Here is a 14,417-nt window from a genome sequence, read left to right as displayed (position 1 = left end):
TTAAGAATCTGTTCATGTTTCTGGTTTATTATTGCATTTTTTTCTGACCATGTTCACTACTTGTAAAATGACTAGTGGCTGGTTCAGGTGTTACCCAACATCGTTCTTTCTCCTTGGTGATCATCCTTGGCAGTCGAGGTAGATGATGTGGTTGTTGCGCAGCTCCAACTCCACTAAAATGCAGTTGGTACCTGAAACTAAATCTGTCTGTTCCAGTCTGCCCTGGTCCTCTACGTGACTTGCTTTTAAAACCAAAATGTTTTTATTGTGGGTTATCTAGTGGTGGAGACAAAAATAGCCACGCTTGTTATGAAAAATTACAGCTTGAATTTAGGTCAAACATTTGGTGAAATATGATACCTTCTTCATTGTAAAGATTGTGTTTGTAAAAGATACTTGGGGCACCTGGACATTTTATGTATCTTAGAATTTTAATTTCATACTTTTAACTGTGCATGTGCAAATGTAAACAGCACAAGAAAGACGCTGCTGATGTTGTGTCTGGTTTAGGAGAGACTTAGCATAAATAATGCCACATTTGTAGCCCATATAATATTTGTCAGCTCAAGTATTTTCCATTTTAATAATATTTGTTACTCTTTACGTTCTGTCGATGAACATTTAAAATACGGTCCCTTGGCGACCCCTGGCGGTAAAACATCGTAATTGCCGTTCATTCTCACTTCCGCTCCTGCGGTCAAAGAGGAAGCCCCGCCGCTCCATCATGTCTTCTCTATTTTTGTGACTCCAACCTGTTTGTTTAACGTGGCATTACTGCCGGAAGGCGGCCGCCCACTTGTCGGTATGTCAATGTCAACGTTTCAAAAGGTGACCCTCGCGACGTGCCTCGTGCTGTGCGTCGCGCTGCTGCTTCCCAAGATGCTGCTATCCAGGGGGAGGAAGGATGCTGCCGAGCGACCAGAAGGTGAGTCGCCATTTATTTTCTAACCGTAAAACCGTCCCTGTATTTGATTTGGTGGTATTCTGGTTTCGGGCAGGTTCGTAATTCTATCACCTTCAGCCATCTGAGATGGTGTGTTTATTCTGTTATGTGGCATGAAATATTTCCAAGACTATTCTTTCTTGTAATTGCATTTTCCTCCCTACGGGCGGCGCCAAAAACACCCAAGTCAGAAATTGAGTGTACCCAGTTTTTCAGAAGCGTAAAGAAAAGTTATCATTATAAACGGATAGGGGCTGAGCGCGCGACCCATATTTGGAGGCCTCAGTCCTCCAAGCGGCCGTCACAGGTTCGAGTCCCGTTGTCCGTCTTCCCCATTTCTCACGACCCTCTTCTCTGTTGACTCACTGTGAAATAAAGTCCACCAAAGTCAAAACATAAAAATTAGATAAATTGAAAAATAATAATAAAAACAGATTTCCAAATCATTTGAAAGCCTACTGAAAAATAGAGAATAGTTCTAGTATTTGGTCACTTGGGTTTATATTTTTTGGGTTCTGTTTGGGTTGGACAACCATCTTACCAACTTGGCCCGTTCCCTGCAGGCTCAGGACATTTCCCTCCCATGATGCACCGGCAGACGGCTCCAGAGGGCCGTGGCCAGAGGGCAGCGGGGTCCGGGTTCTCCAGAACCCATAACTCTGATTCCATGTCCAGGGGTAAAGGAGCCGGGTCTGGGACCGGAACCGGAGGCAAGTCCAACCTGGCGGGACAGATTATCCCCGTGTACGGCTTTGGGATCTTACTCTACATCCTCTACATTTTGTTTAAGGTAAAAAAATAAAAAAATAGATAAAATCATGTGACACCGCCCTGAGGAAGGAGCTCTGCTAACCAGAACAACAGGATGTGGGAATGATTGGGAATGTTGTATTTTTAGATCACATCTAAAGGGAACAACAAGCCATCAGGTAGAAGGTGTCTTCCACATCGATCTGAGAATATGAAGAGGAAGATCAGTGAGTTTCATCTCATTAATAAACCTGTTGATTTTGTAATATCTGGATACCGTTGGCCTGTGAAAAGTATTCACTTCCATGGATAATTTACCCTTTTATTACTTTTATAAATAATAATACAAAACCTAACTGGCTTGCCTAAAATATCGTTTAACGTAATTGTACTGTTTCTTGTTTTTTTTTGCCAACATCTCTACTTTGATCCCTTCTGTCATTCAGAGATCTAGTTTATTTATTCAAACCGATGCTGGGCTGCCATGTTTGTTTCAGAAAGACGGGTCTTTCTCCTAGCAACCTCTCCGTGGAAACCACCTTTGTTCGATCCATTTCTGAACTTAAACATTTAGCATTCTGAATCTCAGATGAAGCTCCTGGGTTTGTTGTAATTTCTCCACATGCTGAACCTAAAGGAATTTCAATCCTGTGAAGATTGGGGACAACGTCTCGAATGTTTTTATTGTGTAAATAATCATTTTTATTTTTTTTTTTTGGTTGTTATTTTGACTGTAAAATGTTGGAAACAGCCATGTAGAGCAGAATCTAGCTGATACTTTCACCCCTAAAACTTATGGAAGGAGTACAGGTGAGCTCAGTATTCCCGAACTGGCATTGGCTGACTGTACGATTGGCTCCACACCGTCTGAACCTCTCGTCTCTTTGGTCCCTCAGCGGACTTCGAGCTGGCCCAGCTGCAGGAGAAGCTCAGGGAGACGGAGCTGGTGATGGAGAACATCGTCTCCGGGGCCCACCACAGTCCTGACAGGTGACTCTTCTGCTGCAATAATTATTAGTTGAACTTTTTTTGAGTTGAGGTTGCGTTGCACTGGGAAAACAGACTAGAAACTTCCACTGCGTCTGCAGGGTGACGGGGGTCACTGCCGACCAGGAGGAGAGTCTGCTGCAGCAGCTGTCAGAGATAACCAGAGTGATGCAGGAGGGCCAGCTGGTGGACGGGATCCTGCCGGAGAAGAAGGTCCAGGAAGGCTGGGACGGTGAGGGAATGTTGCAAACTCCCCATATTCCAAACAAGTTAGCTCAGAAGACTCAGTAACTGTGTTTCTATTGATGTTTTCGTTTTTGCGCCAGTGTGAGATCATTTTTCATCTGTATCAAAATTAGTGCATTTAGCAAAACTGCAATAGGAACACCAGCTACATTTCCCATTTCCGTTGACCATTTCACTGCGCAAACTGGGATTTGCGAAAAATAAATTTGCTGCAACATTCCAAATTGAAGAGAAGTCATGTTTTTTGACAATAATAATAAAAAAAGGTTTAGGTTTGGTAACATGAGTTAGTTTTTCGGTGGTATTGAAATTTGAAAATTTGCCAAACTGCAAAGGAAACAGTAGTTAGGTCTCCATCGACCACATAATTGAGCAAATTGGAATTCTGAAAATAAATTTGCTTAATGGAAACGCCAAGTAAAAAAAAATTGTGTTTTCGTGCTAAGAGATGGCTTTTCAAAATTTGTGTATTTCACCAAACTTTAATGGAAACATTTTTTTCCACATCACTCAAGTCACGTGATCTGCAACCAGATGTTGCCACTTATTGTGTGAACAGACTTTTTTTTTTTTTCTCTCCCCTCCAGCGGGTTTTTTTGTGGGCTCTAGTCTCCCTTATATGAAAGTAGGCTGACAGGAAAGGGGGGGGAAGACATGCGGCAAACGTCGCCGGGTCCGGGAATCGAACCCGCGACGGCCGCGTCGAGGACTCAAGGCCTCCAAACGGGGGTCGCGCTATCCCCCACGCCGCCACAGCACGCCCGTGAACAGACTTATTTAATTGTGTTCATTTAATGGAAACACCGTCGTTGCAAATCTGTGGGTTGTTTTTTTTTTTCAACATTAGCGGGATATCGAAAACATTTTGCGCACATTTGTAATGGAAAAGCAGATACATTTTTAGGCATCACACAAATCATCTGATCAATAACTGCATGTTGTTACAGGCGGAAACGACAAAGAAGGAAGTGGTAGTAGGAGGATGACTTATCGCGTGAACAACCATATTCACGTGTGATTTTAATTGAAAACACAGTAATTGCTTAATTCTTGTTTTGTTGGCATTAGTGGAATATCAAAAAAAGTTTGTAATGGAGACGCAGCTAGTGACTAAATTTGTTGCAACATTTCCCAGACTATCCGGAGGAACCAAGCCCGCGTTGGGACGGTACCCAGTGCTGCTGTCAGCACAGCCCAGAAGGAGAACCTGATGCGGACAGAACAGAAGAGGCTTCGGACAACCAGGAGGAAAACCTTCTGGGGGGATTTAAAGGTCAACAGTCTGAAGACACTGAAGAAAGAGTAAAAGAGGAGACGGAGCATCAGCACAACATGGAAGGTGCTCAGCTTGACCTGGCCGGGGTCCTCAAGGAGCTGGAGCTCTCCCTGAAGGTGACGTCCGTGTTGGAGCAGGAGGACGTCCACGAGCTCAGCCGACCTGCGGCGACGGAAACATCCGGCGGCTCAGTGAGACGGAGGAACAAGAGAAGGAAGGCGAAGAAAGCCGCACCCTTACTCTCCCATGAGGCTTAACAACGTTAGCTCGGGCTTCAGGAGCTCTCAGCAGATTGGCCGTAGCATGGCAGCTGGTGTTAGCATGACAACACCAGCCATGGTAACCTTTACTTGACCTGGAAGGGAGCAGAACCTGAGCGTCAGGAACGGCTGTACCTGAAGGTTGGGGATCGTGAAGTAGCATTTAAATGAACCGTTTCATAAGCCGAGTTCATACTGTAACACTGACTTTAACCTGCTTATGGGATTTACTATTTCTGACGAAAACCGTCAACCAATCATCACTGGTGTATTAAATTTGGGCTTTTAATGATTTATTTGAACTTTTAATGATTTATTTGAACTGTTCTGTTTAGAGTGGAATGATCACAGAAGCCGGGCCGGACCGAGGCATAAGCAATAACATGCTGCTGCATACAAGACCTGTGTGTGTGGGCGTTGATCTGAGCAGGAGTTGTTCACATATGAAAGCAAATGTTTACAATTGGAAAGTTATGTCAATGATAAACTCTAATTTATTACTTTATCACTGTCTAAAATTGTTGAAAGCTCAAAATTTTTTAAATAAAGTGATAAAATATTGACATATTACATAGCCACGCCAATGAGAATCAAACTAAAAACTGCGAATGAACTGTGCAGATATGTAATCATGCAAGAAACTTACTGTATTTTTTTTTTTTTATGTGGTTCTGCCTCTGATCTGCCGTGTGTTTCCCACGTCAGAAAGAAGACAGAGTTAAGGATTACTGTTACCCTTTGAGAATATTTCCAGACTTCCTTGTGTTTTCCATGTTTTTACATTTTGGCATGCGAACTGAAAACGGTTTTTCCTGAAAACGTATGAGGACGTTTTAGAAAGCTGAAAAGCACACAAGTTCAGACAGAAAATATTAAGATATTCTGAAAGACAATAAACACTTCTGGTTCCTCTTATTTCACATTCGTTTAAACTTCTGATCAAACGTTTTGGACTCAAATCTGTAGAAAAAACCCAAAACAAAACAAAAGCACAACTCAAAAAAAAGGATGTTTATTACTATAATGGTAGATTTTACCCATACAATAAAAAAACGTTACATGGGTTGATGTAGGCAAAGACTAATTTGAATGAACAGTTTTGTGAGTGGCACATCACGACAGCCTTCTCCTCTACAGATCCGCATCTTCCGGTTGGTCTGGGGGTTTTACGGAGGCTCTGCTCCCTCAGTGCTCCATCGGCTCATCGGGTGCTTCTCCAGCAGCCAGCTCCTCTGCAGGCTGGGCAACCTGGACGGGAATACAGATGGTGTGTTAGCTCACGGATATCCTCTCGGAGGAGAAGCAGCGTGACGTGAGCCAAAGCGCCGTGCCTTTCTCTGCGGCCTCTCCTCCAGGCCCTCCAGGAACGGAGCCACGTCGTCGTCGTCGTAAATGGTGAACTCCATGTCCTTACCCACGATGCCGATGGAGACGTTCTGCAACACATTCATTCGTCATAAGCCGCCAACAGAAAACCTCCGTGCTGATTTGTAGACAATGGTAGGCAGTGAAAGACAGGGCTGTCCAAACATCGGCCTCCCCCGGGGGGGCCATTCGCGACCTCTTGTGCCGCTAGCGCAGATGGAGACTTCTTAAATCCCAGTTAGGACAAAACCACAACCTATAAATTACAATCGTTCCACAAAAAGTATTCATCTTTTAAAAAACAAGCATTATGCTTTCCCTTTCATTTCATACGAGTTTTTACACTAAAGCAGACATTGGGGAGCACAAACCTGCTTTTAATTGCCTTATCAAAACTTTTTCTAAAAAAGTGATCTATATCATGATATAGAAAAAAATCGTTTAGTTTTCTTCAGTCAAGCCCAAATTTACAACCTAATCTTAGAGCCAAGCTCAGAAAATAAAAATGAAAATTACGAGTGGTCATAACATTACAAAAATAAAGTTGTAATAATACATGAATAGCGGTGTAGTTTTATGAGAATAGTTATAATTTTATGACAATAAAGTCTTAGGATTTTGTCAAAGCTGTAGTTTTACGAAAATAAAGACGTAGTCCAACAGTAAAATCCTAGTATTACAAGAATAGTCACATTATTACGTCTTTATTCTCAAAATTTTTTTACAACTTTATTCTCGTCATTTTGTTTCTTAGTTTGGTCCTAATATTTTGTCGCACAAAATAAATCACAGTGGTTGCCTTTATTCCAATAAGGAAAACATGAGAAACCCTTTTGAAGCTTTACATCTACAATGATTTATACATCCCTGTCCTACGAAAGAAATAAAAAATCTATTTTCTTTGTTTAGTTCAAATATTTTATATTTCTTAGTTTATTGTTTATGCAGGGGGGAAAAAAAAAAATCTCTTTGTGTGAGTTGTTTTTTAAATGTGTATTTTGCAGTTGACGATTTTGTAAAACGTTTGGCCAGCGCGGCTGAGAGGGAACCTGGTACCTTGGTGGTGAGGTCCTGCTCGGTGGGGAGCGTTTCTCTGAGAGCACGGAGGCCATGTTGGACCAGTTCGTTCAGAGCACCTGCCAACAACAAGGGTCACTGCTGAATGACGTCACAAAACGCTTCTACCTGAGTTTTTAATAGAATCAGAATCTTACAGTCCTGGAACTTTTCCATGCACCTCTCCAGGTAGGTGCGTGCAGACTGGGAGCGTGCGCCGATCGACATGGCTTTGCAGTCAAAGTAGTTTGCCGATGGGCAGGTCTGGAAGATGTGAGGCCCCATGTCCTGGCAGACAGAAAGATCTCATTGTGCTTCGAGTTCAACGCTGGACCTCGGTAAATCCAAACGGCAGAAACTTACATCATAGCCGGCGATGAGGAGTCCGACTCCATAGGGCCTCCTCCCGTAGCGCTGTGTGGGAATCTGGGTTTCTACGGTTTCAGTTAAGGATCCTATTTTTTTTTCACACTAGGGCTAAAAATACATTCAGCTAAGCGTTGAATTTGCTTGTTTTCCTTATTCGTTGCTTTTGCTGGAAATGAGTCGGCATTTTTTCTGTGATGTAACTTGCTTTGTGAGCAGACAAGCAGACAAAGGTTAGTGTCAGGAGGAAACTGTTTAACCAATCACAAATCTTTATAAAGTCTGCCCTCCAATTTTGGCCAATACCAATATTTGGTTTGGTCCATTTTGTTTATGCAGTTATTGATAACTGCATAAACTTAAATGATCATGTTCAGTCCAGTAGAACCATTTCTACTTTCCTCAATCCAATGGATAGAAGCTTAATATATTGGGATCCCCATCACTTTCAGTGGTTTAGTATTGATTTTTTTTTTTTTTTAGTCTCAACACTGATCCTAAAGTTCAAACTATTTTTCAAATGAGAACTTCGATAGTAGAGAGGATACTGCTGCCGATGAGTGAAACAAGACGAGAAATCGGAAGGGGTCTGTCAAAGACGAATCTCGAGTCCAAACATTCCTGACGCATAAAGTTACTGCAAGAGAGAAGGTTAAAGGTTAAAGGTCTGATTAGTCAAAACATACAAGCAGGTTTAATCTGGTGAAGAGACATGTTCCCTGTTTGATGTGAGAGAAAATCCATCTGTTTAAAGGGGAAGTAGTCTGTATATTCCAAGCATATAGTGGCATTTTACAGCACAATGTTGGCTTCAGTTGTTACGAAGATGTTATATATAAATATGTATATATATATATATATATATATATATATATATATATCAAATATGACAGAAGAAATCTGATTTTGGAATTGGGCCTGTTTCTTTAAGACACTCCTGCTCTTTCTGAAACTCCGCCTCCAGGAAGTCATCTCAACATCATTCCTCTATTAAGCCTTAACAAAGTCTTTTACCAGTGTTTCACTGAGAAGTAGCTCCTATAACGAGCTCAGTTCCTCCAGATGTTTGCTGATTGCTGCTGGCTAGTCTGAAGGAGTTGAGTGGCTGGATAATCTGAAGTTCAATCAGACCAAACTTCTCTTGTTTTAGCTCTGTCAGAATCACCAGAATTATTTTTATCTACTAAGTGCCATAATATCGAGAGGAAGAAAATATGTCAAGAGTTTTATTGACGTCTCTGAAATGTCCAACATCCAGCTAGAGCCAGGTGGTGGACGTCCCTCATGTCCTACCAGAGCAGCCTGGCGTCAGCAGTCAGTCCGGCGATGGAGATGCCAATGTGGCTGTCGACATGCAGGATCTTCTTCTGGTGGGCAGCCAGTTCAGACTGGGCTCTCTGTTCAGAATGAAAACAAAAAAAACACAATGTGACCATACCAAATCAGAGTGTTTTTACAAACATCTTGCTCAGAAGGTGTCGTTTTCCCAAAACGAAATGAGATGCTAAGATCATAGATAACAAAAGGAATGATTAAAATTAATGAGCTCTGCCAGTAATCTGACACAAGCACATTATTCTCTCTGAAAAGGCATCGGGAGGTTTGGTAGATAAAATGTTACTTCACACAGAACTAAGCAAACTTTCATGGGTAACAGTCACGTAGAAGGTCATTTCATGCACAGAGTTTTGTGGTTATGTTTAATATAAAAATATTTGTGGTGTTCCCAAAGTTTATTATACAGGCAAATTTAGCAAACGGAGAAAACTTCGAGAAAACTTCCAGGAAAACAGCAAGGATCCTGGCTTCACTCTTAGGACATCTTTTAAATAATATTATTAAGCCTGACACGATAAGCAGTAAATCAATCCATGCTGCAAATCTGCTGTAAACATTTGACGCCCAGTACAAAGTAGCTTGTTTGCTTTTCTTTTTTTCCTTTACAAAACTGGCTCCTTTTGCCTGTTTTCCCTGAATGGTTCATATTTTTTTCAAACTCAATTTCTGTTACAGAGACTTCATAATCCGTTTTAATTTTTGTTGTTTCGTTTATTTGAAATGTTTTCCAGTTGTAATGTTAAATGTTCTTTGGAAATTAAAGTTTTTTCGTCTTAGAGGGCATATACTTGCATTATTATTATTATACTAGCTCAAAATCATTTCAAAATGACAATATCTGAAAATATAGTTATAGTTTCTGGGACTATTCATTGTCCAGCAAAATTGTGACAGGCCTATTTATTATGAAGCACGGTTACAAAAATGTTTCTTCAGTCGGAGGCTTCTTCACTCACGCTGAAACACAGACTGCTACAGGAGATCCTTCCTACCCACAGCCATCACCAGCGACAGTAACTCTTTGGAGAATCCTGAATTAATATGAGTTACAGCAACACTTAAATTCCCAAAGGGAACAGCAAAGTATTTTCGAATTTGAACTGAAAACAGTATTGATTGTAAACACCTTGGTAAATGAACCAGAGGTAGTAATTAGCTCTGATCTGTCGTTAGTCCTTAGAACAATTATTGTCAATCTGTAAACATCCAACCAGAACCACCAACTCTGATGTTAAAATCGGTAAAGTCCTAACAGTCACATTTCCCTTCCCGTCCCAGAGGGCTGTATGGTCGTACCTTCAATGCAACGAGGACAGCGTGTGTTCTGGATTTCAGTCCCACAGTTGCTGAGCCTTGCTTCACCGCTTCCATGGCATATTCGATCTGATGGATGCGACCCTGAGGACACAGAAGCGCTTCAGAAAACGGCCTTGAACTCGGTGCAACTGGAACCTTAGGAGAGGGGAGGGGGGGGAAACTCACCTGAGGGCTCCATACTGTTACATCGTTGTCGTACTGGTTGCGGAACTAGAGAGAAAACAAGCAAGAAGTCAAAAGGCATGCAGTACAAATTATACACTTTGATAGCTGGAAAAACACAACAGAACCAGACTCACGTAATTGTCTTCCATAATCACGAAGTTCTTTATGAAAATATGTGTGTGTTCAATAAAAAACCTTCTAGGTAAAACGTAACACCGGGTTCTGTGCCCGTCTAAAGCATGGGCTGTTTTAGTCAGGGGTTTTAAATGACCGTATAGCGGCTAAATAATTGATAAACTCACGTTAAACGATGACAAGTCAGTAACCTATGCTAGCTTGAACCGTTTATTAGTCTACACTACAGTTGTAGCGTCAATTGGATTAAAATATACACATTAAATTTATCCAAAGATTTCTCCAAGCGAATTTCTTTACATATAAGAATGCATCACAAATATAATATGTTATTTTGATAAAAAGAAAGTGACCTGAGACAAAGCGAAAGTAAAGCCACGGTTCGTCCGCTCACGGCATTTATGCTAACTCAATCTGGTGCGGCTAACTTCAGCTAGCACCTCGGGTGTACCCTGCTGCCGACGGTTGAACCGCACAAATAAGCTTCTCATTTTTTATTAATTAGTTTAAGGAGACGTGTTCTCGAGTATTCCACGGTGGACTTTAAAGAAAAGTTGCTTCATGTTCCCTCTGAGACAGCTTATAATGCTAACAGCTACTGAAGCTGTTTTGCTTACTCACAGTGCAGACACAACTTAGCAGGCTAACGATTAGCATAGCGTGATTAAATGAACCCCCTGATCAAAAATAGCAACATAACAATAACTAACTAGACATTTTATTGTTAATGTACATATCGCATATTACTAAAACGATAAAGCAGCATTCAGCTTCATTCAAACTTACCATCTCGGCTCTGCGCAGGCTGTACCGCTGTGATACTCGATTATTCTTCCTGGGTGTGATGACAGGGGAGAGCAGAAGAGTGCCGATTTCAAATCAGTCATCGGTCAAACTTCCCCTCACTCGGAAAATTTTATAAATTATTATTATTATCTGACTGATCTTGACTTTTTGCGAAAATCTTGTAGCTTCCTACTCCATTTCAAAATGATTCACTACTTTTTGTTGGATTAGCTCACAAGGTAAATAAAATCTAAAATATGTAAAAATAAAGAAAATTGTTGTCCATCAACATATAGATTTGCTATCTGCTGCCACAGTAATTATTTATAAAATATGCATTTTCATGTCACAGCGAAGTGACATAAAATGACAATGACTTTTTAAACATGAACAATTTCTGTGAAATATCCTTGAATTGGACTACAGTTTTACTAAGGTACAAAATAAAAACGTGAAGATGAATTATGTCTCCATACCTTTTATGTAACCAAACATGGCCAGAACTAAGTTTCCTTAACTGTTGACGTTATCTTACATCCGTTTTCATCCTGGACACGCAATGGCAGTATTCGGACACTAGGTGGCAGTAGCGACTTTGAAGAAATCACTGCATGCTTTCCCCAGTTTGGATTCGATGTTGCGGAACATAAATTATTATTGTGTGTCCAGATTTAGCTTGGAGAACAATTCAGTTTGGACACACCCACTAACTGCTTCCCCTGAAGAAACTTCAGCGAAGAAAACCCAGCGAACCTGTAGACAACAACCTTATGGGTTTGCACATTTCTGATGTCTTAAACCTAAACCTAAACATTCTTACACTCAGGTGTAATTTCAAAGGATATTCTGATTTGTTCTGACAAAGAGAATTTCTGTCAGTTTTTCTTTTAAAAACTAGTGAACTTCAAAAGGGACATATGGAAAATCCTCTTTTTGAGCCCTTACATTTAAAATGCTTTCAGTGACGTTCCTGACGCTCCCGTTAGCTGCCTCCTCAATTATGTCGAGCCTTTGTTTACTTCTTTCATATTATGGTAGCATTACTACTTGAAAAGGTATCCGACATGCACGGACACTGTACACTGAAAAAAAAAACCTCTTTGGATGAACTTAAAAAAAAATCACGGAAAGGTTTTCCACCTGATTACTTTGCTTTATTTCAGCACTATGTAATTCTGTTACTCCTATTTAAAGCAAATGTGTTAGGTGAGTGGTTTTCAAAGTGGGGGCCGCAAGGGGCCGCCAGGGGGGACCGCGGGAAGATAGAGAAAAATAAAAAAAATAAAAAAAGTTATACGTGAAATTATTTTATTGAATAAAAATAATTAAAATATTCCTGTCTGGGTATAACTGCATTATGAAAATCATTCACATAAAGCTGCATTATATAAAATGCCTGCATGTTTAATTTGGGACAAACTTTTATTTTGTTCACAAATTTTTCTGTTTTTGCAAGGTATAAACGGTTCATCGTTTAAAAAAAAGGTTATTAAAATTAAAGTGGTGGGCCTATATGTTATTGTTATATGTTATTCATTAAACTAATGAATTAAAAGTTAATAAAATATAATTGTGACTTCATCTTTACAAAATAAATGTGTTTTTATTTAGTTTGTTCACTCATTTTTAATGTGTGAACATTAAAAATGTTCACACATTTTTAATGTTTGAACATTTGTAAGCTACAACTTACAACTGTTGTAAGTTGTAGCTTACAACTTACAACAGTGTAAGTTGTAAGCTACAACTTACACTCATGTGTAAGTTGTAGCTTACACATGAGTGTTTACGCATGCTTCATATGAGGGGGGGGGGGGCCTCAGCTGAAAATGTACTGGTGTAGGGGGGCCTTGGAATGGTAAAGTTTGGGAACCCCTGTGTTAGGTCACCTTAATTTATTAAGGTTAATCTAATTTAAATCAAATGAGTTGGCTCAACTTATGTTATTATGGTAATTCTATGGTTGATTCTAAATGAAACGTCTTGGCTGAACTTAATATATTATGGTTATTCTAATTTAAATAATATGAGTTGGCTCAACTTATTTTATTATGGTTATTCTATTAAGTGTTGGCTGAACTTAATATATCATGGTTATTCCAATTTAAAGCAAATGTGTTGGCTCAATATAATTTATTAAGGTTGATTCAACTCATTTACTATAGTTGGACCCAATGTAAGTTGAAAGAGCCAGCCAAACTAATATTTGGACCAAATAATTTACTTGACTAAGATTAATGGCAATTTAGTTGAAACCAACTTTTTTTTTTCTCCGAAGAGTTTTTGTGGCTCTAGTGGGTCGTATATTTTTGAGACAGTAGCCAGACAGGGTGAGGACATGCAGCAACGGTTGCCAGGACCGGGAGTCGAACCAGCAACATCTGCGTGGAGGACTAAGGTCTCCAAACGTGCAGTGTGATAAACCCCTGCACCACCACAGTACGCAGGAGAAACCATCTTATGTTACAGTGATACCTTCACACTAATTATTAAGTTGATCCAACTCATGAAAATTAAGTTAGCTCAACAAACATGCTTCATGCTGAAAGAAAGCTATTTAATGGTGTGGAAATCCTTTCCATGATTTAATTACGTTAATTCAAAGACTTTTCCTTAAAAAAAATACTTTTTTTTACAGTTCTTAAATGCAGAAAGAAAGAACTGCACTGTTTCAGTGAAGCTCTTAAATGACAATAGTGCCCTGCAGAGAAAAACAAATATCTATAGTTTAATGTGTAACTAAAACCACTTTGAAGTTTTCCCAGGTGCAAAACAGTGATGTCATATAATCCCTTGTGATCCCTTGATCTCGCTAGACCCTCTTCGGAAGGAAATTAATCTGACTAAATTGAATCACATTACCTCAACTTGAATAAGTTATTCAAGTTGAGACAAAAAAACAATTGTCTCGCGTGAACTCGCGTGATATCCCGTGATCTCACTCGGCTTCAGCACAAGATCACTCTGACTATAATGAATCATGTTATCTCAACATGATTACATTTCATAAACGTGAAGTTGTTGAATTTCTAGTTTATCCAACATGATTGTATCACGTTTTTGTTTGAAACATGAAATTATTTAGTTAAAATTACCTGGTATTCTTTTGTTAATCTGATAACCCCCTAAATTCAGTATTTACAGTGTAGTTAAACTACGCCTCATACTGTAGGTAGTTGGTAGGGATAGAAAGGGTGTAAATATGGTAATAACACCATGCACTCATTTGAACGCCTGGTTCGGCATGTTCGTAGTCTTCATTCTCCTGCTCGGTGTCAGACTCTGGGTCCAACATGTAAGAAACGATGGACACGTCTTCCGTTGTTGATATCTTTAATCGTATCGCTGCTATCAAACTACAAAAATAACCGAACGAGGTGTAAAGGAGGGGGGCGGGGCGTGTCATATCTCAATCACAATTGAAAAA

General features: G+C 40.0%; 2 protein-coding genes across 2 annotated transcripts; one reads left to right on the top strand and one right to left on the bottom strand.

Moving 5' to 3' along the window:
- The first annotated feature begins 644 nt into the window (after positions 1-644).
- On the top strand, positions 645-4,530 carry ric3b (RIC3 acetylcholine receptor chaperone b). Its single transcript, XM_044124924.1, has 6 exons — positions 645-925; positions 1,507-1,733; positions 1,842-1,920; positions 2,590-2,683; positions 2,782-2,912; positions 4,062-4,530. The coding sequence occupies exons 1-6, from the start codon at positions 805-807 to the stop codon at positions 4,457-4,459; spliced, it is 1,050 nt and encodes a 349-aa protein (XP_043980859.1). The 5' UTR covers positions 645-804; the 3' UTR covers positions 4,460-4,530.
- Positions 4,531-5,458: 928 nt separating this feature from the next.
- Positions 5,459-11,039, bottom strand: psma1 (proteasome 20S subunit alpha 1). Its single transcript, XM_044124925.1, has 10 exons — positions 10,991-11,039; positions 10,070-10,114; positions 9,884-9,985; positions 8,543-8,646; positions 7,798-7,886; positions 7,247-7,317; positions 7,042-7,171; positions 6,884-6,963; positions 5,794-5,898; positions 5,459-5,710 (listed from the first exon to the last, which is right to left on the bottom strand). Exons 1-10 carry the CDS (start codon positions 10,991-10,993, stop codon positions 5,648-5,650), a joined length of 792 nt encoding a protein of 263 aa, XP_043980860.1. The 5' UTR covers positions 10,994-11,039; the 3' UTR covers positions 5,459-5,647.
- Positions 11,040-14,417: the final 3,378 nt, after the last annotated feature.

Source organism: Gambusia affinis, linkage group LG08 (genome assembly GCF_019740435.1).
Source record: "Gambusia affinis linkage group LG08, SWU_Gaff_1.0, whole genome shotgun sequence".
Classification (NCBI taxonomy): domain Eukaryota; kingdom Metazoa; phylum Chordata; class Actinopteri; order Cyprinodontiformes; family Poeciliidae; genus Gambusia; species Gambusia affinis.
Note: the sequence above shows the minus strand (reverse complement) of the source record. Positions and strands in the feature narration are given on the sequence as shown.